Source organism: Oncorhynchus mykiss, chromosome 14, assembly GCF_013265735.2.
Source record: "Oncorhynchus mykiss isolate Arlee chromosome 14, USDA_OmykA_1.1, whole genome shotgun sequence".
Taxonomy (NCBI): Eukaryota; Metazoa; Chordata; class Actinopteri; order Salmoniformes; family Salmonidae; genus Oncorhynchus; species Oncorhynchus mykiss.
In genome coordinates, this window is record NC_048578.1 from 38847312 (window position 1) to 38872833 (window position 25522).

At 51.5% G+C, this 25522-nt stretch overlaps 2 protein-coding genes across 6 annotated transcripts in view; one reads left to right on the forward strand and one right to left on the reverse strand.

The window, feature by feature from the left end:
- Positions 1-25522, reverse strand: part of LOC110489233 (catenin alpha-1) — a 224576-nt gene that overhangs the window by 103222 nt on the left and 95832 nt on the right. The window lies entirely within an intron of this gene.
- LOC110489232 (leucine-rich repeat transmembrane neuronal protein 2-like) lies at positions 235-4998 on the forward strand. Its single transcript, XM_036943523.1, has 2 exons — positions 235-1291; positions 2514-4998. Exons 1-2 carry the CDS (start codon positions 1288-1290, stop codon positions 4172-4174), a joined length of 1665 nt encoding a protein of 554 aa, XP_036799418.1. The 5' UTR covers positions 235-1287; the 3' UTR covers positions 4175-4998.

A 25522-nucleotide genomic window follows, 5' to 3' on the forward strand; every position in this document is an offset into this window, starting at 1 on the left:
TGATCTTCCATCCCCCCCTCCATCTCTCCCTCCCTCCCTCCATCCATCTCTCCCTCCCTCCCTCCATCTCTCTCTCTCCCCCTCCCTCCATCTCTCTCTCTCTCTCCCCCTCCCTCCCTCCCTCCATCTCTCCCTCCATCTCTCTCTCTCTCTCTCCCCCTCCCTCCCTCCCTCCCTTCTCCAGGAGTCCAGAGATTCATAAGAGCCATTCGTTTAATAATTCTATTTAGTTTATGTCTAGCGTGTGTAGTACACACACACACACACATGGTTAAGATTTAGTTAGTCCTGGTTGGTTCCAACAGGAAGCTGCCGCAACACGTTGGAGGTATCAATATTCTGCTGGTCAGAGGAAACGAGGGAAGACAAGAAGGGGAAAAAAGACGGAGAGGGAGGAGGAATGAGGCTCGAACGCTGTGCGCAAGTGTGCAAGGCAGAAAAGCGAGTGAGCGAGCAAGCGAGAGAGAGAGAAACAGCACTGATGATCGACGCCAGGCTGCCACCACTCTGTAGCGGTGAGTGGCTGCAACAACGAAAGCTCAGAATAACATCCCTGGCTTTCCTGCTCGTCGTTTCTCTCTGCCACTGCCTGCCTGCGTCGTTAGCTGGCTGCTCGGGACGCCCAGAGCCTATAGGAGAAGAGCAGCACTCTGATCGCTGCAGTAGGCTGTGTTGCCACCACACCACGGACCGACTAACCCAACGGCTCCCTGCCTGCCGCGTCTCCCTGCCATCAACAAGTTAGGGACTGGACGGTTAAGGGAATGACCCACCCCCCAACCAAGAGGGGCACCATTTGATCCTCAATTAACCAATTGAGCTGACATCATTGCAGTGGAAGACGAAGGAGAACGAAGGGAACAAAACAAAAGGAGAGGGGGGGGGGGGGGGGGGGGTTGAACAGCAGCGAGTGGCTGCATTCCCCAGCCAGGGCGCTTTGGATACAAATCATCAACTTAAAAAAAGATATAAACTATTGATAAAATGAAAATGCACCCTTTTTTTTGTTGTTGTTGGATAACGTGGGATTAAAACGACACAAGGAAAGAGTAAACAAATAGAAACCGACAACATCGACATGGGATTTGTGATTTTGTTTCAATTGGGAGGGCTTAAGAGCAACGCCGCCACTTCGTTACTTCAGGAAGAGAAGAGCCCGGTTCCTTTTGCGATTTCTACTCAAAAGGGCTTTTCTTTCCTCCCTTTGGACTCGTGTTGCGTCTGGCTGCTTCGCGAGTCCGCTGTGGAAAAGGACAGTTGAATGCAGCCTCCGACGTGCACAAAAGAATGGGTAAGTTCTCCTCTTTTATCCAGAGAGTCTGGACCTGAATAGGAAACAGAGTGAAAAGGAAGGGGAGGGGGGGGGGGGGGGGGGGGGGGGCTGAGAGCTAGTAGGGGTATTGAAGGATTGTGTACTTCCTTCCAATGTCATCCTCCTCTTCTCTCTCTACTCCATTTTCCTTTGGACGGGAGGGGGGGGGGGGGGCAAGTCGTGATTTCTGATTACATTAAACGACCAACTGACATGTTGTATAACAGAGTAAAAAAATAATTATATATAAAATAAAATTATTATATATATATATATATATATATAGACATTGGTATGGCACATCCTTTAAAGCAAATTCTTAAAGAATGTTGAGTCACATTTTCTTTTTTAACTACTGAATCAAAACCGATTCTAGAAGCAGAGAGACGAGGAAAGAACATTCATTAAAAACTAAATATATATTTTTTTTAAAATAACCTGCAGATGTTCTTTGTCGAATCAATTACGACAAGTCAGCGCAAAAGGGAGGGAAAGGAGCCGAAGGGAGGGAAAGGAGCCGAAGGGAGGGAAAGGAGCCGAAGGGAGGGAAAGGAGCCGAAGGGAGGGAAAGGAGCCGAAGGGAGGGAAAGGAGCCGAAGGGAGGGAAAGGAGCTGAAGGGAGGGAAAGGAGCTGAAGGGAGGGAAAGGAGCCGAAGGGAGGGAAAGGAGCCGAAGGGAGGGAAAGGAGCTGAAGGGAGGGAAAGGAGCTGAAGGGAGGGAAAGGAGCTGAAGGGAGGAAAACGAGCTGAAGGGAGAAAAGTCCTCCACATCACTGCTTCCTGTATTAATACAGAAGCTTCACATGTAACAGAATCCTCTCAGGCATGTTGTTCTTCATCTCCCTTCCTTCCTTCCTTCCTTGACCACCGTCAAAGTAAACTCTGAACACTTCTGTTCATGTACACAGCAGTGATGCTACGTGGTCGATGATATGTGAAATTCAGGAATACTGAGGGGGTGGGGGGTGAAGACGGAGAGAGAGCAAGAGAAAGATGAGAGAGAGCGAGAGAGAGCAAGAGAGCGCGAGAGAGACAGAGAGAGAGAGAGAGACTCACAGAGAGAGACTCGCAGAGAGAGAGAGAGCGAGAGAGCGCGAGAGCGAGGATAATAAAAGTGTTACCACCACAGATCAGCAGTATGTGTACTGCAGAGATTAGCTTTCCCTCCCATTGGTTGATTTTATTATCTTTAAACCCCCCAGGTTTCCATTCAAGGTGGCCATTGGTGGGACCTGCACCAACGGCATTGTGCCTGTGTGTGTTCAGCATGCTGCTGTGCCTGCCGTCTCCTGCGTCATGCACAACCTGCCCCCAGAAATGCCGTTGCGAAGACCAGCAGTTCTACTGCGACACCCAAGGACTGGAGGCGCCCCCGGACGGCGTTGACAGGGGGGCCCTGGGGTTATCGCTCCGCCACAACAGCGTCGCTGAACTGAGCCCGGACCAGTTCTATGGCTTCTCCCAGCTCACCTGGCTCCACCTGGACCACAACCAGATCACCACGGTGCAGGAGGACGCCTTCCAGGGGCTCTACAAACTCAAAGACCTCAACCTGAGCTCCAACCGGATCACAAAGCTGCCAAACACAACCTTCATCCACCTCATCAACCTACAGATCTTAGATCTGTCCTTCAACCTGATGACTGTGCTGGAGCCTGAGCTGTTCCATGGTCTCCGCAAGCTGCAGATCCTCCACCTGCGCTCCAATTCGCTGCGCACCACCCCCGTCCGGGCCTTCTGGGACTGCCGTAGCCTTGAGTACCTGGGTCTGTCCAACAACCGGCTGCGAAGCCTGGCCCGGAACGGCTTCGCTGGCCTCATTAAACTCAGAGAACTCCACTTGGAACACAACCAGCTGACTAAGATCAATCTGGCTCATTTCCCCCGTCTGGTGGCTCTGCAGTTCCTTTATCTGCAGTGGAACAAGATCTCCAACCTGACCTGCGGTATGGAGTGGACCTGGACCACGCTGGAGAAGATGGACCTCACGGGGAACGAGATCCGGGTGCTGACCCCGGACGTGTTCGAGACGCTGCCCAACCTGAAGATCCTCCTACTGGATAACAACAAGTTAGGCAGCCTGGACCCACTGGTCTTGGATATGTGGCGGTCTCTAGGTACCGTGGGGCTGTCCAGCAACCTTTGGGAATGTACCAAAGGCATCTGCTCGCTGGCCACTTGGCTTAGCACCTTCAAGGGGAGGTGGGAACACTCCATCCTGTGTCACACCCCCGAGTACGCCCAGGGCGAGGAGATACTGGACGCCGTTTATGGATTCCAGCTTTGTCTGAATTTTACAATGCCGCCACCTGTCGTCTTGACCACAACCACTATGTCAATGGTCACGGACTCGCCGACAGGCACGACGGCGGAGGTCACCAGCTCTCTGTTCGGAGTAATGAAGCAGACACCCACACAGGGCTACTACGGGGATTTGGGGCGCTTTACGACCGTAACGACAACCACCGCCGCGCCGCGCACCGCCCTGGCAACCACGGTGGAGGGCGGGAGTGGAGCGGCAGGGGGAGTCCCCGAGGACTTCTCGGAGACGGACAACACGGTCCTAACCCAGAGGGTGATCATCGGAACGATGGTCCTTCTGTTTACCTTCTTCCTCATCATTTTCGTTGTGTTCATCTCGCGGAAGTGCTGCCCTCCTACCATGCGCAGGATACGCCAGTGCTCGGCCATGCAGAACCGCCGCCAGATGAGGACCCAGCAGCGGCAGCAAATGGCGGACCTGGCCACGCAGGTACCCTATAACGAGTACGAGCCCAGCCACGAGGAGGGAGCGCTGGTTATCATCAACGGCTACGGGCAGTGCAAGTGTCAACAGCTGCCTTACAAAGAGTGTGAAGTATAAACTATGTATTTCCCCCTGGAGCAGCATATGGGCTGTTGACCATTCCAAACAATACAGGGTTTGTTTTTTGCCCCCCAGTTTATACAACAAAACACTTTCTACTCGTTAGCTCTGAGAAATCAATGCGATTAGTATATTGAGTGGGAGAGTTGATGACTGGTGGGTGGAATGGACAGTGAAGAGACTGATGATGATGATGTAGTAGGAATAGTCACCATTTATTTTTATATGAATGCAAGATTGTTCATATCAGATAGCTGTGGGCAATCAGTCTCCACAGGAAGAAAAGATTGTTCATATCAGATAGCTTGTGGGCAATCAGTCTCCACAGGAAGAAAAGATTGTTCATATCAAATAGCTGTGGGCAATCAGTCTCCACAGGAAGAAGACAAGAAAAAAAACCCTGGTAGACAAGATGTGTCAACCCATTACTATCAGTCACTATGTTCCACAGCACCAGAGAGAAGAAGAAGATGACATCTTCAGGTGTCTGGAGACGAATCCCTCTTTACCACGAGACGGTAAGGCTACAGGTACACGGTCCGTATCATTTCCAAGGGGGACATTTGATTTTGATGAAATGTTTTGTTGTTGTTTTTTTTAAAGATGCACAGTAGCCACCGTCTGTCACCATCACAAACACTTGTTGGTACAGTAGCGAGTATATAAAAAGGGGTTGGTTATTAAATTAAATGCTTCTTTTTTTGGTCACAATTTGTTCATTTTTTTTTTTTTGGTAAATTTACTATGAATATTGAATAAATGTTTATTTATGTCACAATCTGAATTAAATCTCCAACGGAAAATTGAATCTAAAACATTTACTTGGTTGCAATTTATGTTCCATAAATGTGTATTTCCTCCCTCTGGATCCAAACAGGACTTTTCAATTCTGGTCCGTGAACACTCATTAGCCTTTTTTTTGTCTTGATTTGATTCGACGAAGTCCATTGCCAAGCCATTACATCTAAAAGCTGTAGGGAGGTTCATGTCCAGCATGCCCCAGGACCTGCTTAGCCAAACCGTCTACAGTATCTATGACATGTGGAGATGTATCAGACCATGCAAACACTTTTACCATCATCAGCCACACTGTAGTATTAAAAGAGATTCGTGTAACGACCTGTAGACAGATACCAGCATGCTCGCCGACAGAAACTGGTTATCCTTTTTCTACTGCGATAGTTCACCAGGAGCCAACAGACACACAAGGTAGAAGAAGTGTTTTTTTCGGAGAGGTAGTATCAGATATCTAGCTAGTACAGAGAGAGATTAATGACGAACAATGAAAAAACCCATTCTGCTCTGCAGTCTCTCTCCCTCTTACGCCGAAAATACATTTGTCCCAGGAGGAGTCCCAGTCGTATTAGAGCTCCCAGCTAGCCAAGCCTCCGTGGAACAGCACAGACCCTAATCAGCTCTGACAGCGTCAACATTGAACCAATTAAGGACAGGCAAAAAAAATCATGTAATATTCTGTCTCCCACACCAGTGATCCAAGCAAAGATTTAGCTTGCTACTGCTGCCAGTCAGTCGGCCACGCAAAAAAACACAGTCGGTACAAACATACATAATCCTTCACTCAACACGGCCAACTAGGGCATTTATCTCCATACCGCCAATTCTGCTCTTGTGAGAGACTGTCAGGCTGACATTTCCCTTCCTTGGAAAGAGAGGGGGGGGGGGACAGGCAGAAAGGAGAGGGGGGGGGGGGCAGAAAGGAGAGGAGGGGCAGAAAGGAGAGGGGGGGCAGAAAGGAGAGGAGGGGGGGCAGAAAGGAGAGGAGGGGGGGCAGAAAGGAGAGGAGGGGGGGCAGAAAGGAGAGGAGGGGGGGGAAGAAAGGAGAGGAGGGGGGGCAGAAAGGAGAGGAGGGGGGGGCAGAAAGGAGAGGAGGGGGGGGCAGAAAGGAGAGGAGGGGGGGCAGAAAGGAGAGGAGGGGGGGGGCGGAGAGGAGGGGGGGGGCAGAAAAGAGAGGGGGGGCAGAAAAGAGAGGGGGGACAGGCAGAAAGGAGAGGGGGGGGGACAGGTAGAAAGGAGAGGGGGGGACAGGCAGAAAGGAGAGGGGGGGACAGGCAGAAAGGAGAGGGGGGACAGGCAGAAAGGAGAGGGGGGGGGACAGGCAGAAAGGAGAGGGGGGGACAGGCAGAAAGGAGAGGGGGGACAGGCAGAAAGGAGAGGGGGGACAGGCAGAAAGGAGGGGGGGGGGGGGACAGGCAGAAAGGAGAGGGGGGGGGGGACAGGCTGAAAGGAGAGGGGGGGGACAGGCATAAAGGAGGGGGGGGACAGGCAGAAAGGAGAAGGGGGGGACAGGCATAAAGGAGGGGGGGGGACAGGCATAAAGGAGGGGGGGGACAGGCAGAAAGGAGAGGGGGGACAGGCAGAAAGGAGAGGGGGGACAGGCAGAAAGGAGAGGGGGGACAGGCAGAAAGGAGAGGGGGGACAGGCAGAAAGGAGAGGGGGGACAGGCAGAAAGGAGAGGGGGGGACAGGCAGAAAGGGGGGGGGACAGGCAGAAAGGAGGGGGGGGACAGGCAGAAAGGAGGGGGGGGCAGGCAGAAAGGAGGGGGGGGGGGGGGCAGGCAGAAAGGAGGGGGGGGGGGGGACAGGCAGAAAGGAGGGGGGGGGGGGACAGGCAGAAAGGAGGGGGGGGGACAGGCAGAAAGGAGGGGGGGGACAGGCAGAAAGGAGGGGGGGGACAGGCAGAAAGGAGAGGGGGGGACAGGCAGAAAGGAGAGGGGGGACAGGCAGAAAGGAGGGGGGGGGGGGGGGCAGGCAGAAAGGGGGGGGGGGGACAGGCAGAAAGGAGAGGGGGGGCAGGCAGAAAGGAGGGGGGGGGGACAGGCAGAAAGGAGAGGGGGGGACAGGCAGAAAGGAGAGGGGGGACAGGCAGAAAGGAGAGGGGGGACAGGCAGAAAGGAGAGGGGGGACAGGCAGAAAGGAGAGGAGGGACAGGCAGAAAGGAGAGGGGGACAGGCAGAAAGGAGGGGGGGGACAGGCAGAAAGGAGGGGGGGGGACAGGCTGAAAGGAGAGGGGGGGACAGGCTGAAAGGAGAGGGGGGGACAGGCATAAAGGAGGGGGGGGGGGACAGGCAGAAAGGAGAGGGGGGACAGGTAGAAAGGAGAGGAGGGGGACTACTACTAAACAAAAAGAAACAGAGGGGTGTCGTTGACTCTAGATAATTAGCCTGCACGCAAACATAGAGTTTTACAAGAGAGGGTTAAACTCTTGAGAATCTCCCCTGAGGATTAATGCTGCTCCTGTGATCAGCAAACAGAGGGGGCTCAGGGCCGAGGGCTCAGGGCCGAGGGCTCAGGGCCGAGGGCTCAGGGCCGAGGGCTCAGGGCCGAGGGCTCAGGGCCGAGGGCTCAGGCTCAGGGCTAAAGCAGAGGAGGGTGAGAGGCAGGTTCAGGACACATTGGTATGCAGCACAGAGAGGATGTGTATTAGCATCAGACTAAAGCAGCCACCACTGCAGCTCCCCTCTCTCCCCCTCCATCTGCAGGTCTTTCTGTGCTCTGTTTGGAAGGTAGGGGGGCAGGGAGAGGGGAAAGGAGCACCCTTCTCTCCTCCATCTGCAGGTCTTTCTGTGCTCTGTTTGGAAGGTAGGGGGGCAGGGAGAGGGGAAAGGAGCACCCCTCTCTCCCCCTCCATCTGCAGGTCTTTCTGTGCTCTGTTTGGAAGGTAGGGGGCAGGGAGAGGGGAAGGAGAGGTGGGGGGAATGAGGAGGAGGGAAGGAGAGGTGGGGGGGGTAGAGGGGGGTAAACGAGGATAGACTGGCAACCAGGTGGTCATGTCTTGGCTTATAAAAGGGAATGAGCATTCTTCCCCAGGCAGGTCATGTTATTATATGGGGCTAAAACCAACAGGTCATGTTATTCTATGGGGTTAAGACCAACAGGACAGGTCATGTTATTCTATGGGGTTGAGACCAACAGGACAGGTCATGTTATTCTATGGGGTTAAGACCAACAGGACAGGTCATGTTATTCTATGGGGTTAAGACCAACAGGACAGGTCATGTTATTCTATGGGGTTAAGACCAACAGGACAGGTCATGTTATTCTATGGGGTTAAGACCAACAGGACAGGTCATGTTATTCTATGGGGTTAAGAAACTGAGGGGAGTGGTGGGGGGGGAGCAGTTGTGCCTCCCAAAACTGCACCCTATCACTTACACAGTGCACCAGTTTAGACCAGTGCCCTATGGTTAAAATAGTGCACTATATAGGATAGTGTGTCATCACCTTGGGGCTGGGACAACAACGAGGAGAGGAGAAAACATCCCTTTAGGGCTGGGACAACAACGAGGAGAGGAGAAAACATCCCTTTAGGGCTGGGACAACAACGAGGAGAGGAGAAAACATCCCTTTAGGGCTGGGACAACAACGCGGAGAGGAGAAAACAACCCTTTAGGGCTGGGACAACAACGAGGAGAGGAGAAAACATCCCTTTAGGGCTGGGACAACAACGAGGAGAGGAGAAAACATCCCTTTAGGGCTGGGACAACAACGAGGAGAGGAGAAAACATCCCTTTAGGGCTGGGACAACAACGAGGAGAGGAGAAAACATCCCTTTAGGGCTGGGACAACAACGAGGAGAGGAGAAAACATCCCTTTAGGGCTGGGACAACAACGAGGAGAGGAGAAAACATCCCCTTTAGGGCTGGGACAACGAGGAGAGGAGAAAACATCCCCTTAGGGCTGGGACAACAACGAGGAGAGGAGAAAACATCCCTTTAGGGCTGGGACAACAACGAGGAGAGGAGAAAACATCCCTTTAGGGCTGGGACAACAACGAGGAGAGGAGAAAACATCCCTTTAGGGCTGGGACAACAACGAGGAGAGGAGAAAACATCCCTTTAGGGCTGGGACAACAACGAGGAGAGGAGAAAACATCCCTTTAGGGCTGGGACAACAACGAGGAGAGGAGAGGAGAAAACATCCCTTTAGGGCTGGGACAACAACGAGGAGAGGAGAAAACATCCCTTTAGGGCTGGGACAACAACGAGGAGAGGAGAAAACATCCCTTTAGGGCTGGGACAACAACGCGGAGAGGAGAAAACAACCCTTTAGGGCTGGGACAACAACGAGGAGAGGAGAAAACATCCCTTTAGGGCTGGGACAACAACGAGGAGAGGAGAAAACATCCCTTTAGGGCTGGGACAACAACGAGGAGAGGAGAAAACATCCCTTTAGGGCTGGGACAACAACGAGGAGAGGAGAAAACATCCCTTTAGGGCTGGGACAACAACGAGGAGAGGAGAAAACATCCCTTTAGGGCTGGGACAACAACGAGGAGAGGAGAAAACATCCCCTTTAGGGCTGGGACAACAACGAGGAGAGGAGAAAACATCCCTTTAGGGCTGGGACAACAACGAGGAGACGAGAAAACATCCCTTTAGGGCTGGGACAACAACGAGGAGAGGAGAAAACATCCCTTTAGGGCTGGGACAACAACGAGGAGAGGAGAAAACATCCCTTTAGGGCTGGAACAACAACGAGGAGAGGAGAGGAGAAAACATCCCTTTAGGGCTGGGACAACAACGAGGAGAGGAGAAAACATCCCTTTAGGGCTGTGACAACAACGAGGAGAGGAGAAAACATCCCTTTAGGGCTGGGACAACAACGAGGAGAGGATAAAACATCCCTTTAGGGCTTGGACAACAACGAGGAGAGGAGAAAACATCCCTTTAGGGCTGGGACAACAACGAGGAGAGGAGAAAACATCCCTTTAGGGCTGGGACAACAACGAGGAGAGGAGAAAACATCCCCTTTAGGGCTGGGACAACAACGAGGAGAGGAGAAAACATCCCTTTAGGGCTGGGACAACAACGAGGAGAGGAGAAAACATCCCTTTAGGGCTGGGACAACAACGAGGAGAGGAGAAAACATCCCTTTAGGGCTGGGACAACAACGAGGAGAGGAGAAAACATCCCTTTAGGGCTGGGACAACAACGAGGAGAGGAGAAAACATCCCTTTAGGGCTGTGACAACAACGAGGAGAGGAGAAAACATCCCTTTAGGGCTGGGACAACAACGAGGAGAGGATAAAACATCCCTTTAGGGCTTGGACAACAACGAGGAGAGGAGAAAACATCCCTTTAGGGCTGGGACAACAACGAGGAGAGGAGAAAACATCCCTTTAGGGCTGGGACAACAACGAGGAGAGGAGAAAACAACCCTTTAGGGCTGGGACAACAACGAGGAGAGGAGAAAACATCCCTTTAGGGCTGGGACAACAACGAGGAGAGGAGAAAACATCCCTTTAGGGCTGGGACAACAACGAGGAGAGGAGAGGAGAAAACATCCCTTTAGGGCTGGGACAACAACGCGGAGAGGAGAAAACATCCCTTTAGGGCTGGGACAACAACGAGGAGAGGAGAAAACATCCCTTTAGGGCTGGGACAACAATGAGGAGAGGAGAAAACATCCCTTTAGAGCTGGGACAACAACGAGGAGAGGAGAAAACATCCCTTTAGGGCTGGGACAACAACGAGGAGAGGAGAAAACATCCCTTTAGGGCTGGGACAACAACGAGAGGAGAGGAGAGCAGAAAACATCCCTTTAGGGCTGGGACAACAACGAGGAGAGGAGAAAACATCCCTTTAGGGCTGGGACAACAACGAGGAGAGGATAAAACATCCCTTTAGGGCTTGGACAACAACGAGGAGAGGAGAAAACATCCCTTTAGGGCTGGGACAACAACGAGGAGAGGAGAAAACATCCCTTTAGGGCTGGGACAACAACGAGGAGAGGAGAAAACAACCCTTTAGGGCTGGGACAACAACGAGGAGAGGAGAAAACATCCCTTTAGGGCTGGGACAACAACGAGGAGAGGAGAAAACATCCCTTTAGGGCTGGGACAACAACGAGGAGAGGAGAGGAGAAAACATCCCTTTAGGGCTGGGACAACAACGCGGAGAGGAGAAAACATCCCTTTAGGGCTGGGACAACAACGAGGAGAGGAGAAAACATCCCTTTAGGGCTGGGACAACAATGAGGAGAGGAGAAAACATCCCTTTAGAGCTGGGACAACAACGAGGAGAGGAGAAAACATCCCTTTAGGGCTGGGACAACAACGAGGAGAGGAGAAAACATCCCTTTAGGGCTGGGACAACAACGAGGAGAGGAGAAAACATCCCTTTAGGGCTGGGACAACAACGAGGAGAGGAGAGGAGAAAACATCCCTTTAGGGCTGGGACAACAACGCGGAGAGGAGAAAACATCCCTTTAGGGCTGGGACAACAACGAGGAGAGGAGAAAACATCCCTTTAGGGCTGGGACAACAACGAGGAGGGGAGAAAACATCCCTTTAGGGCTGGGACAACAACGAGGAGAGGAGAAAACATCCCTTTAGGGCTGGGACAACAACGAGGAGAGGAGAAAACATCCCTTTAGGGCTGGGACAACAACGAGGAGAGGAGAAAACATCCCTTTAGGGCTGGGACAACAACGAGGAGAGGAGAAAACATCCCTTTAGGGCTGGGACAACAACGAGGAGAGGGGAGAGTAAAACATCACCTTGGCAATGTCCACCCCTAGAAAAACTCAAAAGAAAAATAAAGCAAGTGAAAGAGAAAGTTATGACAGTTTAAGAACTAGACTCCCGGTTTGTCGTGCAGATTTTAGCAAAGTTATTTTAGATAAGAGAACGGCTGTTTTGAAGTCCTTCATCTACAAAGATGTGGAAATGCCTTAGAATAGACAGAGAGAGACTCTTGATTGAAGTGACTGGGGGTGGGATAGGAGGAGAGGAAGGATGGCCCCAAGAGGGCGCTATGAAGTGTCATCGGTGTTGGAACAGGCAGTTTTCTGAAGGAGCCGAAAACCAAAGGCAGTGCAAAATAAAGGCAATATTATACCATTTGGGATGCAGTCCTACACACTGTCAACAGTGACGTGGTCTGACTATGAGTCCTACACACTGTCAACAGTGACGTGGTCTGACTAGGAGTCCTATATACTCAGTGACGTGGTCTGACTAGGAGTCCTACACACTGTCAACAGTGACGTGGTCTGACTAGGAGTCCTGTACACTGTCAACAGTGACGTGGTCTGACTAGGAGTCCTATACACTGTCAACAGTGACGTGGTCTGACTAGGAGTCCTATACACTGTCAACAGTGACGTGGTCTGACTAGGAGTCCTGTACACTGTCAACAGTGACGTGGTCTGACTAGGAGTCCTATACACTGTCAACAGTGACGTGGTCTGACTAGGAGTCCTATACGCTGTCAACAGTGACGTGGTCTGACTAGGAGTCCTATACACCATCAACTTCCAGCAAAGAGGGAGAAAAAAGGCGTACTTTCTTATTGGTCAAATTAAACCAGATCATGAACAACATGCCAGTGTTTTACAGGACAGAAGAGAGAGAGGGGAGAGGGGGACATGTCCCAAATGGTTCCATATACCCTTAACAGTTCACTACCTTGGACACGTCTTCAGGGACTAGGGAGCCATTTGGTACACAGAGCCGAGCAGGAACTAGATCTTACGAGCAGAGCCGAGCAGGAACTAGATCATACGAGCAGAGCAGGAACTAGATCATACGAGCAGAGCAGGAACTAGATCTTACGAGCAGAGCAGGAACTAGATCTTACGAGCAGAGCAGAGCCGAGCAGGAACTAGATCATACGAGCAGAGCAGGAACTAGATCTTACGAGCAGAGCAGAGCCCAGCAGGAACTAGATCTTACGAGCAGAGCAGGAACTAGATCTTACGAGCAGAGCAGAGCCCAGCAGGAACTAGATCTTACGAGCAGAGCAGGAACTAGGTCTTAACAGCAGAGCAGAGCAGGAACTAGGTCTTAACAGAAGAGCAGGAACTAGGTCTTAACAGCAGAGCAGAGCCCAGCAGGAACTAGGTCTTAACAGCAGAGCAGAGCCCAGCAGGAACTAGGTCTTAACAGCAGAGCAGAGCCCAGCAGGAACTAGGTCTTAACAGCAGAGCAGAGCCCAGCAGGAACTATGTCTTAACAGCAGAGCAGAGCCCAGCAGGAACTATGTCTTAACAGCAGAGCAGAGCCCAGCAGGAACTATGTCTTAACAGCAGAGCAGAGCAGGAACTAGGTATTAACAGCAGAGCAGAGTAGGAACTAGGTCTTAACAGCAGAGCAGAGCCCAGCAGGAACTATGTCTTAACAGCAGAGCAGAGCCCAGCAGGAACTGTGTCTTAACAGCAGAGCAGAGCAGGAACTAGGTCTTAACAGCAGAGCAGAGCAGGAACTAGGTCTTAACAGCAGAGCAGAGCAGGAACTAGGTCTTAACAGCAGAGCAGAGCCCAGCAGGAACTATGTCTTAACAGCAGAGCAGAGCCCAGCAGGAACTGTGTCTTAACAGCAGAGCAGAGCAGGAACTAGGTCTTAACAGCAGAGCAGAGCAGGAACTAGGTCTTAACAGCAGAGCAGAGCAGGAGGCAACAGGTGTTCCAAACATCCATCCACACAGCAGCATAATGTTTCAGTCACACAACTCAAATGGTTTAGGAGTCGTTGTTCCGTTGTAGTTGGTCCCAAACTAAGCCATGTCATGCATTACCATTTTGATGTCTCTGGAAAAAAATATATTGGATTTTAATATTTTTCTATCAAGGCTAATTACTCTGCTTTACTGTCGTCCCTTCCCATAATGTCTTGCATGTTCCAAGAAACCAGTCCGAGCTGACTTCAGTCAATGTCATTCAGATAAAAACAGAAGCCTTATTTCTAAATGAAATGGCCCACGGACGGACAGGATGGATAAGAGAGACCGTGTATAGGAGTATATTTTTCAGAGGAAGGAAGGAAAGAAGTGTTGGCATACATTTGACATCACTTAAAGATTACAGCTTGTTAAATGGTGACTGAAATTAAGCCACAATTTGTAGAAATGTGCATCCATTTGCATTCAGACGGTCAAATAAAACATGTTTGGGTTGTTTTCTTGTCATACTCTGAAGCTCTCACTCCCTCTGGCACCTTCCCTCTCACTCCCCTCTGGCACCTTCCCTCTCACTCCCCTCTGGCACCTTCCCTCTCACTCCCCTCTGGCACCTTCCCTCTCACTCCCCTCTGGCACCTTCCCTCTCACTCCCCTCTGGCACCTTCCCTCTCACTCCCCTCTGGCACCTTCCCTCTCACTCCCCTCTGGCACCTTCCCTCTCACTCCCCTCTGGCACCTTCCCTCTCACTCCCCTCTGGCACCTTCCATCTCACTCCCCTCTGGCACCTTCCATCTCACTCCCTCTGGCACCTTCCCTCTCACTCCCCTCTGGCACCTTCCATCTCACTCCCCTCTGGCACCTTCCCTCTCACTCCCCTCTGGCACCTTCCCTCTCACTCCCTCTGGCACCTTCCCTCTCACTCCCCTCTGGCACCTTCCCTCTCACTCCCCTCTGGCACCTTCCCTCTCACTCCCCTCTGGCACCTTCCCTCTCACTCCCCTCTGGCACCTTCCCTCTCACTCCCCTCTGGCACCTTCCCTCTCACTCCCCTCTGGCACCTTCCCTCTCACTCCCCTCTGGCACCTTCCCTCTCACTCCCCTCTGGCACCTTCCCTCTCACTCCCCTCTGGCACCTTCCCTCTCACTCCCCTCTGGCACCTTCCCTCTCACTCCCCTCTGGCACCTTCCCTGGCACCTTCCATCTCACTCCCCTCTGGCACCTTCCCTCTCACTCCCCTCTGGCACCTTCCCTCTTACTCCCCTCTGGCACCTTCCCTCTCACTCCCCTCTGGCACCTTCCCTCTCACTCCCCTCTGGCACCTTCCCTCTCACTCCCCTCTAGCAGCTTCCTGATAACCTCTGTGCCAAATTAATGGCCTTCGCTCCCCGTTTGTATTGTGAAATGTACAATTCCACATCTGTAAAGTGGATAAGATGTGGCAAAACTTTTCTTCCTTAAAAACATATATTTTTAAATAAAAATGGTTACAATTAATTTATTCGGTCTGATTTCCCCCCCACCCCCCCACCCCCATATGAGAACAGGTTTTAAATAAGTGATGCTTATTACATGACATGGTCCCTCTTCAAACTGTCTGTCTTGGTGATCTAGGTCTAACAGAATCCTCCAATCATATCACGGTATGGTGATCTAGGTCTAACAGAATCCTCCAATCATATCACGGTATGGTGATCTAGGTCTAACAGAATCCTCCAATCATATCAGTATGGTGACCTAGGTGTAACAGAATCCTCCAATCATATCACGGCATGGTGATCTAGGTGTAACAGAATCTTCCAATCATATCAGCATGTTGATCTAGTTCTAACAGAATCCTCCAATCATATCACAGCATGGTGATGTCGTGTCTTTGGCTATGCCGGATTAAGTGATATGACATGCTATTCTATAAAATCCTTACTCCCTAATTAATATTACCTGATTGAGCTAATCATGTAAATGTAATTAACTAGAGTCGGGGCACCACAAAATAATATTTATAGAGCTGTTATCTTCCGAATAAACTCTTAAAGACCTAGTAATATTTTACATCAATAGCAGTCAATATTAATATAGTTTATATATATTCTACAACAGGTGGTGGTGACATTACAGTAGAGGGTTGTTTGTTATGAGAGAACAGATATTTCCGCAGGGTAAAGAGGTTCGATATATCATTCCATGTCCAAAATCGCACCCTTGTTCCCTATATAGTGACCTAAATCCAACAGTCCTCTGGTCAAAAGTAGTGCACTATATGGAAAAATAGGGTGCCGTTTGAAGGAAGACAAATCCCCCAAGTTTACATGCAGCCTGAATAACTCCCCGTCAAGACGGACATTTGTGCGCGCCTTCTCCAGCCAGTCGAGCAGTTCCAAAACAACCGCGATAAACACGCAATGATTGACACCGGTTGAAAGTGATTATTTAAAACTAAAACAGAGGATGATGAGGAAAGACTTAAAAGTACCTCAGGACACGTAAGCCTCCAGCTAAACTCTATTTCATTTGGGACATTTTTCATTTTAAGCTCGACTTTTTTTCCCCCTCCCCTCTCTCTCTCTCTTTTTTTTTTGTTCTGCTTGTTATTGTGAAAGAGGGTCTTTCAGGGTGCCCGGCGTCCCTGTTCTGTTATGATGCAGGGCTCCGGAACATTCTACTAAGTGCACATTGGTTGTTGTGTACCTGTTATATCATTGGTGGATTTCAGAAGGACAGGGGATTTGGGTGAGGCAGCATGACACAGCATAACACTGCTGTAAAGAAGATGACAAAGGATGTGTCCTAAATGCCACCCTATTCTCTATCCCCTTTATAATGCATTACTTTACCAGGGCCATAGTGCTCCGGTCTAAAGCAGGGCCCTATATAGGGAATAGGGTGCCACAACCTTAACCTACACAGCAGGGTAAAGTCAGACTTAGCTAGCTAACCTACAAAACAGGGTAAAGTCAGACTTAGCTAGCTAACCTACAAAACAGGGTAAAGTCAGACTTAGCTAGCTAACCTACAAAACAGGGTAAAGTCAGACTTAGCTAGCTAACCTACAAAACAGGGTAAAGTCAGACTTAGCTACCTACACAACAGGGTAAAGTCAGACTTAGCTACCTACAAAACAGGGTAAAGTCAGACTTAGCTAGCTAACCTACAAAACAGGGTAAAGTCAGACTTAGCTAGCTAACCTACAAAACAGGGTAAAGTCAGACTTAGCTAGCTAACCTACAAAACAGGGTAAAGTCAGACTTAGCTACCTACACAACAGGGTAAAGTCAGACTTAGCCAGCTGACCTACACAACAGGGTAAAGTCAGACTTAGCCAGCTGACCTACACGGTAGGTGTGTGCAGTGAACACACATAACAGCAGCCAAGGTGAACAATCACCATGGCTAATGTACCACATCCAGCCTTCATGACAGACGAGGACAAAAGTAACTACTGAGTAAAGCAATCCTGCTTCTTCAGACAGAGGATGGAGTCAGACAGGGGAGAGAGAGAGTCAGCCTGCCGGTAGGAACATGGCACTACTCCCACGGTCCTGAGTCATGAGGACTACCGAACAACATTAAGACGGTTTTAAAACAGTACATCGTGCGTGTATATTGTACCTGTGTGCCTAGTACCGAGTAGTAGAAAGGTTGGAGCGAGAGAAAGAGAATTCATGATTGGTTGGTTCTAGCAGTGGCATTGGTCAGCGGTGACCTAAAGTATGTGATCAGAGGCACTGCCTGTGGGCCTTTTATCTGGGGATGAAGAGGAGGAGGGGGAGGGTGAGGGGGATGAAGAGGAGGATGAGGAGGAGGAGGAGGGGAGGGGGAGTAGGGGGATGAAGAGGAGGAGCAGGAGGAGGAGGGGGAAGATGATGAGGAGGGGGAGGAGGAGGAGGATGATGAGGAGCAGGAGGAGGAAGATGATGAGGAGGGGGAGGAGGAGGATGATGAGGAGGGGCAGGGGGAAGAGGGGGATGAGGGGGGGGGGGGGGGGGGGCTGAATATGACAATGATTTATGGGTGAAGTGGTGCCTCTCGGACCAACTGACTAAAGTCCATCTCAGCAGCCAGCTAGTATTTTATTTGTATTTAACCTTTATTTAAACTAGACGAGTGGGTAGCTGGGGACCTATTGGCTCATGGAGGACGGCGGTGTCACTCTGCATCGCTGAACTTCTTCAGATTCACCAACCCAAAGCAAAATAACTATAAAAAAAAAAGGTCACATTTTAATTTGGTGTTGCCCCATGTGTCAGGGGTTGGCCCACTTGGACAAGACGTTAAAAAAGGAGAGCGAGAGAAAAACACTCTGGACGGAGATGGATTTGGCTAGCAGAGGCATCCGAGAGGATTATACAGTTCAGAGAAGGTTGAGGACTGATAGGATCTTTATCTTGAAACATTTGTCCAGTTCTGGGTTGTCAGCATCGTTCCAATTAACAGTAAAGGTCAGATGTCAGTCACTGGAGAGGACAGAGTGTAGACGAAGCAGAGCTAAGACGTTCCCAATATAAGAAAAGTATTTTAAATGTTTATTCATTCCCATTAACTGCCGGATGTTAATTTGCTTCCTTCATTAAGAGAGTTAGAAAAATATGAAAAGGTAAATCAGTCTGTTCTTTTAGGTCTGATAGCGAGGACCTGAGACAGGAAGGAAGGAAGGCAGAGACAGAGGGGGACAGGAAGGAAGGAAGGCAGAGACAGACGGGGACAGGAAGGAAGGAAGGCAGAGACAGACGGGGACAGGAAGGAAGGAAGGAAGGAAGGCAGGCAGAGACAGATGGGGACAGGAAGGAAGGAAGGAAGGAAGGAAGGAAGGAAGGAAGGAAGGCAGAGACAGAGGGGGACAGGAAGGAAGGAAGGCAGAGACAGACGGGGACAGGAGGGAAGGAAGGCAGGAAGGAAGGAAGGAAGGAAGGCAGAGACAGAGGGGGACAGGACGGAAGGCAGAGACAGAGGGGGACAGGAAGGAAGGCAGAGACAGAGGGGGACAGGAAGGAAGGCAGAGACAGACGGGGACAGGAAGGAAGGAAGGCAGAGACAGACGGGGACAGGAAGGAAGGAAGGAAGGAAGGAAGGCAGGCAGAGACAGATGGGGACAGGAAGGAAGGAAGGAAGGAAGGAAGGAAGGAAGGAAGGAAGGAAGGCAGAGACAGAGGGGGACAGGAAGGAAGGAAGGCAGAGACAGACGGGGACAGGAAGGAAGGAAGGCAGGAAGGAAGGAAGGAAGGCAGAGACAGAGGGGGACAGGAAGGAAGGCAGAGACAGAGGGGGACAGGAAGGAAGGCAGAGACAGAGGGGGACAGGAAGGAAGGCAGAGACAGATGGGGACAGGAAGGAAGGCAGAGACAGAGGGGGACAGGAAGGAAGGAAGGCAGAGACAGAGGGGGACAGGAAGGAAGGAAGGCAGAGACAGAGGGGGACAGGAAGGAAGGAAGGCAGAGACAGAGGGGGACAGGAAGGAAGGAAGGCAGAGACAGAGGGGGACAGGAAGGCAGAGACAGAGGGGGACAGGAAGGAAGGCAGAGACAGACGGGGACAGGGTAGAAGCTGAAGGACACCGATTCTTCCCCGGTGCTCCTTGTCTGCCATTAGAGACGGCTGTAGCTGCAGAGACGGCTGCAGAATATTTTCCATTCATTAGCCCGACCCAGTGTCGTTGGTTACTCATCAAAGCCCTCTACAAAAAAGGAGGTGATGGCTGGGGTGGCTACGCAGCGCCATGATAAGAGTAGAAAAAGGGAAGGAAGGAAAGAGCTGCTTTTTATAATAATGTTTTATTGAACTGAAGCTACCCACACACCAAGCTTAGGTTCTTATACACACACACACACACACACATATATACATACACACACACTATATGTTTTATTGAACTGAAGCTACCCACACACCAAGCTTAGGTTCTTATATATACACACACACACACACACACACACACACAGATATACATACACACACACACACACAGATATACATACACACACACACACACACACACACACACACACACACACACACACACACACACACACACACACACACACACACACACACACTATATGTTTTTTGTCAGACTAGGAACCCGTCAGAAAAGAGGGATATCCACAAATGTTCCACCGCGCTGCCAGACCCCGATCACACACTGGATGGGTTCCGTCCACAGCAACCCAGGGTGGAACCGCCATACCAGGACCGCCGATTTACCGAGGGAAAACACGGCCCACGAATACCAACACACTAGGGATGATATAATGCTTAACCGTTATTGGATCAGCCAGTGAAAATACATTTGACAGGTCTTCCTTATCCGTCTATAGGTCATTGGCATCATTTCATGGAATTAAAATTGGTGTCAGAATTTAACAAATCCCGTCAGTCATGAAACAGGAACAGTCGACCGGAATTATTATTTTGCCCGAAAATAGTAATGTGCAGTGAGTTTATAGGAGATAGAAAGTAGCTAGCTTAACGTCAGCTAACGGCTCTGTCTAGTCAGATAGCCGACGTTAAGCTAGCTACTTCCTAACAGCTGTGTCTAGTCAGATAGGAAGTAGCTAGCTTAACGTCGGCTAACAGCTCTGTGTAGTCAGATAGAAAGTAGCTAGCTTAACGTCGGCTAACAGCTCTGTCTAGTCAGATAGGAAGTAGCTAGCTTAAAGTTGGCTAACAGCTAAGCTAGCTACCAAAACAGTTTCACAGCATTTCTCTCCTGTTCTACTGGTATCAGCTTTATTTCATAGTCCAAAAGCCAAAAGGCACAATTCTAGTCATTAACCAACCAATCCTAGTTGTTGCAAGTTCTAACCGAGCTCGCATCGTTGCCACCTCAGCAGTGCGTCTTTCAGGACAGGGTTTTATATTATATTTTGGTTAATGTATTCCATCGTCGTCTTCCTCACAGTAGTTGCATGTTCAAATACTAGGAGGATATGCTTGCTATTGTCACATGTTCATTAAGCTCTTAATGAAAAATGTCCGTTCCTTCCATGCATAGTATTGATTGTTTTGACCGTATTTAACTGTTTGCCAAGGCAAAGAAAACATACCGACATTTATATCCCTACAACACAAACACCTAGGCCACACGTGCGCGCTCACACAGGGCTCCAGGGTTGAGGAAGTAACACAAGTAAAACCCCTATAACCTACAGACGGACATGTTTAGAGAGGAGCAGAGAGATTTACGTGAAGGAAATTTAGTCGGAGCCCTCTGCAGTAATAAAGCCTGGGTGAGAAGCGTCCCGGGCCCCTACGCGGCTGTACCGGGCCCCTACGCGGCTGTACCGGGGCCCCTACGCGGCTGTACCGGGGCCCCTACGCGGCTGTACCGGGCCCCTACGCGGCTGTACCGGGCCTTACCCACCGGTTAACACCATGCTGGTTTTTTATTTAATTAGACTAATGGGTGGTCGGAATGGGCAATAAATACATTTACAAATACAGAATGTATAAATATATATAATATAAATGAATCAGCATACTGCAGCCAAGCAGAGAAAGTGGTTGTGTGCAGCAGATTAGAATTATTAAAGTTAAAAGGATTATCTGAAATGCTCTCCGAAGTCCAGACCAAGGGGAGGCACTGGGACCGATGAGTCCAGACCAAGGGGAGGCACTGGGACCGATGAGTCCAGACCAAGGGGAGGCACTGGGACCGATGAGTCCAGACCAAGGGGAGGCACTGGGACCGATGAGTCCAGACCAAGGGGAGGCACTGGGACCGATGAGTCCAGACCAAGGGGAGGCACTGGGACCGATGAGTCCAGACCAAGGGGAGGCACTGGGACCGATGAGTCCAGACCAAGAGGAGGCACTGGGACCGATGAGTCCAGACCAAGGGGAGGCACTGGGACCGATGAGTCCAGACCAAGGGGAGGCACTGGGACCGATGAGTCCAGACCAAGGGGAGGCACTGGGACCGATGAGTCCAGACCAAGGGGAGGCACTGGGACCGATGAGTCCAGACCAAGAGGAGGCACTGGGACCGATGAGTCCAGACCAAGGGGAGGCACTGGGACCGATGAGTCCAGACCAAGGGGAGGCACTGGGACCGATGAGTCCAGACCAAGGGGAGGCACTGGGATCGATGAGTCCAGACCAAGAGGAGGCACTGGGACCGATGAGTCCAGACCAAGGGGAGGCACTGGGACCGATGAGTCCAGACCAAGGGGAGGCACTGGGACCGATGAGTCCAGACCAAGGGGAGGCACTGGGACCGATGAGTCCAGACCAAGAGGAGGCACTGGGACCGATGAGTCCAGACCAAGGGGAGGCACTGGGACCGATGAGTCCAGACCAAGGGGAGGCACTGGGACCGATGAGTCCAGACCAAGGGGAGGCACTGGGACCGATGAGTCCAGACCAAGGGGAGGCACTGGGACCGATGAGTCCAGACCAAGGGGAGGCACTGGGACCGATGAGTCCAGACCAAGGGGAGGCACTGGGACCGAAGAGTCCAGACCAAGGGGAGGCACTGGGACCGATGAGTCCAGACCAAGGGGAGGCACTGGGACCGATGAGTCCAGACCAAGAGGAGGCACTGGGACCGATGAGTCCAGACCAAGGGGAGGCACTGGGACCGATGAGTCCAGACCAAGGGGAGGCACTGGGACCGATGAGTCCAGACCAAGGGGAGGCACTGGGACCGATGAGTCCAGACCAAGAGGAGGCACTGGGACCGATGAGTCCAGACCAAGGGGAGGCACTGGGACCGATGAGTCCAGACCAAGGGGAGGCACTGGGACCGATGAGTCCAGACCAAGGGGAGGCACTGGGATCGATGAGTCCAGACCAAGAGGAGGCACTGGGACCGATGAGTCCAGACCAAGGGGAGGCACTGGGACCGATGAGTCCAGACCAAGGGGAGGCACTGGGACCGATGAGTCCAGACCAAGGGGAGGCACTGGGACCGATGAGTCCAGACCAAGGGGAGGCACTGGGACCGATGAGTCCAGACCAAGGGGAGGCACTGGGACCGATCAGTCCAGACCAAGGGGAGGCACTGGGACCGATGAGTCCAGACCAAGGGGAGGCACTGGGACCGATGAGTCCAGACCAAGGGGAGGCACTGGGACCGATGAGTCCAGACCAAGGGGAGGCACTGGGACCGATAAGTCCAGACCAAGGGGAGGCACTGGGACAGATGAGTCCAGACCAAGGGGAGGCACTGGGACCGATGAGTCCAGACCAAGGGGAGGCACTGGGACCGATGAGTCCAGACCAAGGGGAGGCACTGGGACCGATGAGTCCAGACCAAGGGGAGGCACTGGGATCGATGAGTCCAGACCAAGGGGAGGCACTGGGACCGATGAGTCCAGACCAAGGGGAGGCACTGGGACCGATGAGTCCAGACCAAGGGGAGGCACTGGGACCGATGAGTCCAGACCAAGGGGAGGCACTGGGACCGATGAGTCCAGACCGAGGGGAGGCACTGGGACTGATGAGTTGGACTTGAGGGTTGTCTCTCAAATGACACCCCATTTCCCATTTTAGGGCACTACTTTTGAGTTGTAATTTTAAGTGCTGCACTAAATAGGGAAAAGGGTGTCGTTTGGGGCACAGCCAGGGACAATGCTGATGTCAGGGGTGCCAGTCTGTCCAACCCCCCGGCCTGACCAACCCCCCCCCCGGCCTGTCCACTCAGGGACGCCACCTAGTGCCCGTGTCTGGTTATGTTTAAATGTGTTTGTCTCATCTGTTCTAACGTGCTTTATGAGGGTGCAGGGAAAGTCCATCGCCGAGCAGAAGGCTAGAACAACCTTGCGGGACGAACATTTACACCTGACATCAAAGAGACAAGAGATCATAACGGACAGGGAGTCCTGTAGGAGAGTTGTGCGGCCCATTTCTTCACCACTTGATGTCACATCTGAAATACCTCTACGTAATATAGATCAACCCAAGCAGCTGTTAATGTAGCCTAGCAGATCACCAAAAGCGATCTTTCCCCAATATGTCCTCTGACAGAGGGCATGGCATCTCTGTAGTATTTATGGGAACGTGCAAATGGGGCCTTTATATTTTTAATTAATGCACAAAACCCTACTAGCTCCAGTACAGACCGTCAGTTAGGTGTGAGGTAGAGAAGTCACGCTGCTGTCTAGCGTAGCTCCAGTACAGACCGTCCGTTAGGTGTGAGGTAGAGAAGTCACGCCGTTGTCTAGCGTAGCTCCAGTACAGACCGTCCGTTAGGTGTGAGGTAGAGAAGTCACGCTGTTGTCTAGCGTAGCTCCAGTACAGACCGTCCGTTAGGTGTGAGGTAGAGAAGTCACGCTGTTGTCTAGCGTAGCTCCAGTACAGACCGTCAGTTAGGTGTGAGGTAGAGAAGTCACGCTGTTGTCTAGCGTAGCTCCAGTACAGACCGTCAGTTAGGTGTGAGGTAGAGAAGTCACGCTGTTGTCTAGCGTAGCTCCAGTACAGACCGTCCGTTAGGTGTGAGGTAGAGAAGTCACGCTGTTGTCTAGCGTAGCTCCAGTACAGACCGTCCGTTAGGTGTGAGGTAGAGAAGTCACGCTGTTGTCTAGCGTAGCTCCAGTACAGACCGTCCGTTAGGTGTGAGGTAGACAAGTCACGCTGTTGTCTAGCGTAGCTCCAGTACAGACCGTCAGTTAGGTGAGGTAGAGAAGTCACGCTGTTGTCTAGCGTAGCTCCAGTACAGACCGTCAGTTAGGTGTGAGGTAGAGAAGTCACGCTGTTGTCTAGCGTAGCTCCAGTACAGACCGTCAGTTAGGTGAGGTAGAGAAGTCACGCTGTTGTCTAGCGTAGCTCCAGTACAGACCGTCCGTTAGGTGTGAGGTAGAGAAGTCACGCTGTTGTCTAGCGTAGCTCCAGTACAGACCGTCCGTTAGGTGTGAGGTAGACAAGTCACGCTGTTGTCTAGCGTAGCTCCAGTACAGACCGTCCGTTAGGTGTGAGGTAGACAAGTCACGCTGTTGTCTAGCGTAGCTCCAGTACAGACCGTCCGTTAGGTGTGAGGTAGAGAAGTCACGCTGTTGTCTAGCGTAGCTCCAGTACAGACCGTCCGTTAGGTGTGAGGTAGACAAGTCACGCTGTTGTCTAGCGTAGCTCCAGTACAGACCGTCCGTTAGGTGTGAGGTAGAGAAGTCACGCTGTTGTCTAGCGTAGCTCCAGTACAGACCGTCCGTTAGGTGTGAGGTAGACAAGTCACGCTGTTGTCTAGCGTAGCTCCAGTACAGACCGTCAGTTAGGTGTGAGGTAGAGAAGTCACGCTGTTGTCTAGCGTAGCTCCAGTACAGACCGTCCGTTAGGTGTGAGGTAGAGAAGTCACGCTGCTGTCTAGCGTAGCTCCAGTACAGACCGTCCGTTAGGTGTGAGGTAGAGAAGTCACGCTGTTGTCTAGCGTAGCTCCAGTACAGACCGTCCGTTAGGTGTGAGGTAGACAAGTCACGCTGGTGGTCTTTGTAAAAACATAACACTATTAAGGACACTTGCCAAAGGCGAGTGTCTCCAAACAGAGAAAGCGCCACTGGTCGTTGTCCATCATCCGTTTTACCAGCCTCCCTCGGTGAGAGGAGAGAGGAGGGAGTGCCAGGTCTGGCAGGGGGAGCATCAATCTTTCACACAGTGATCCGTCGCAAGGTGTCAAATCGGGACCGTCGGCGGATGTCTCTCAGTTAATAAAAAAATGGGAAACATTTGTCTCTATTTGGCCAAGACTTGGGAAATGGATCAGACAGCAGGCTCATCAGGCCAGGAGGAGACTACTGAAGCACCGCAGGTCAGAGGTGGTAGAGTCAGGGAGGGAGGGAGGGAGGGAGTGGTAGAGTCGGGAGGGAGGGAGGGAGGGAGGGAGTGGTAGAGTCAGGGAGGGAGGGAGTGGTAGAGTCGGGAGGGAGGGAGGGAGGGAGGGAGGGAGTGGTAGAGTCAGGGAGGGAGGGAGTGGTAGAGTCAGGGAGGGAGGGAGTGGTAGAGTCG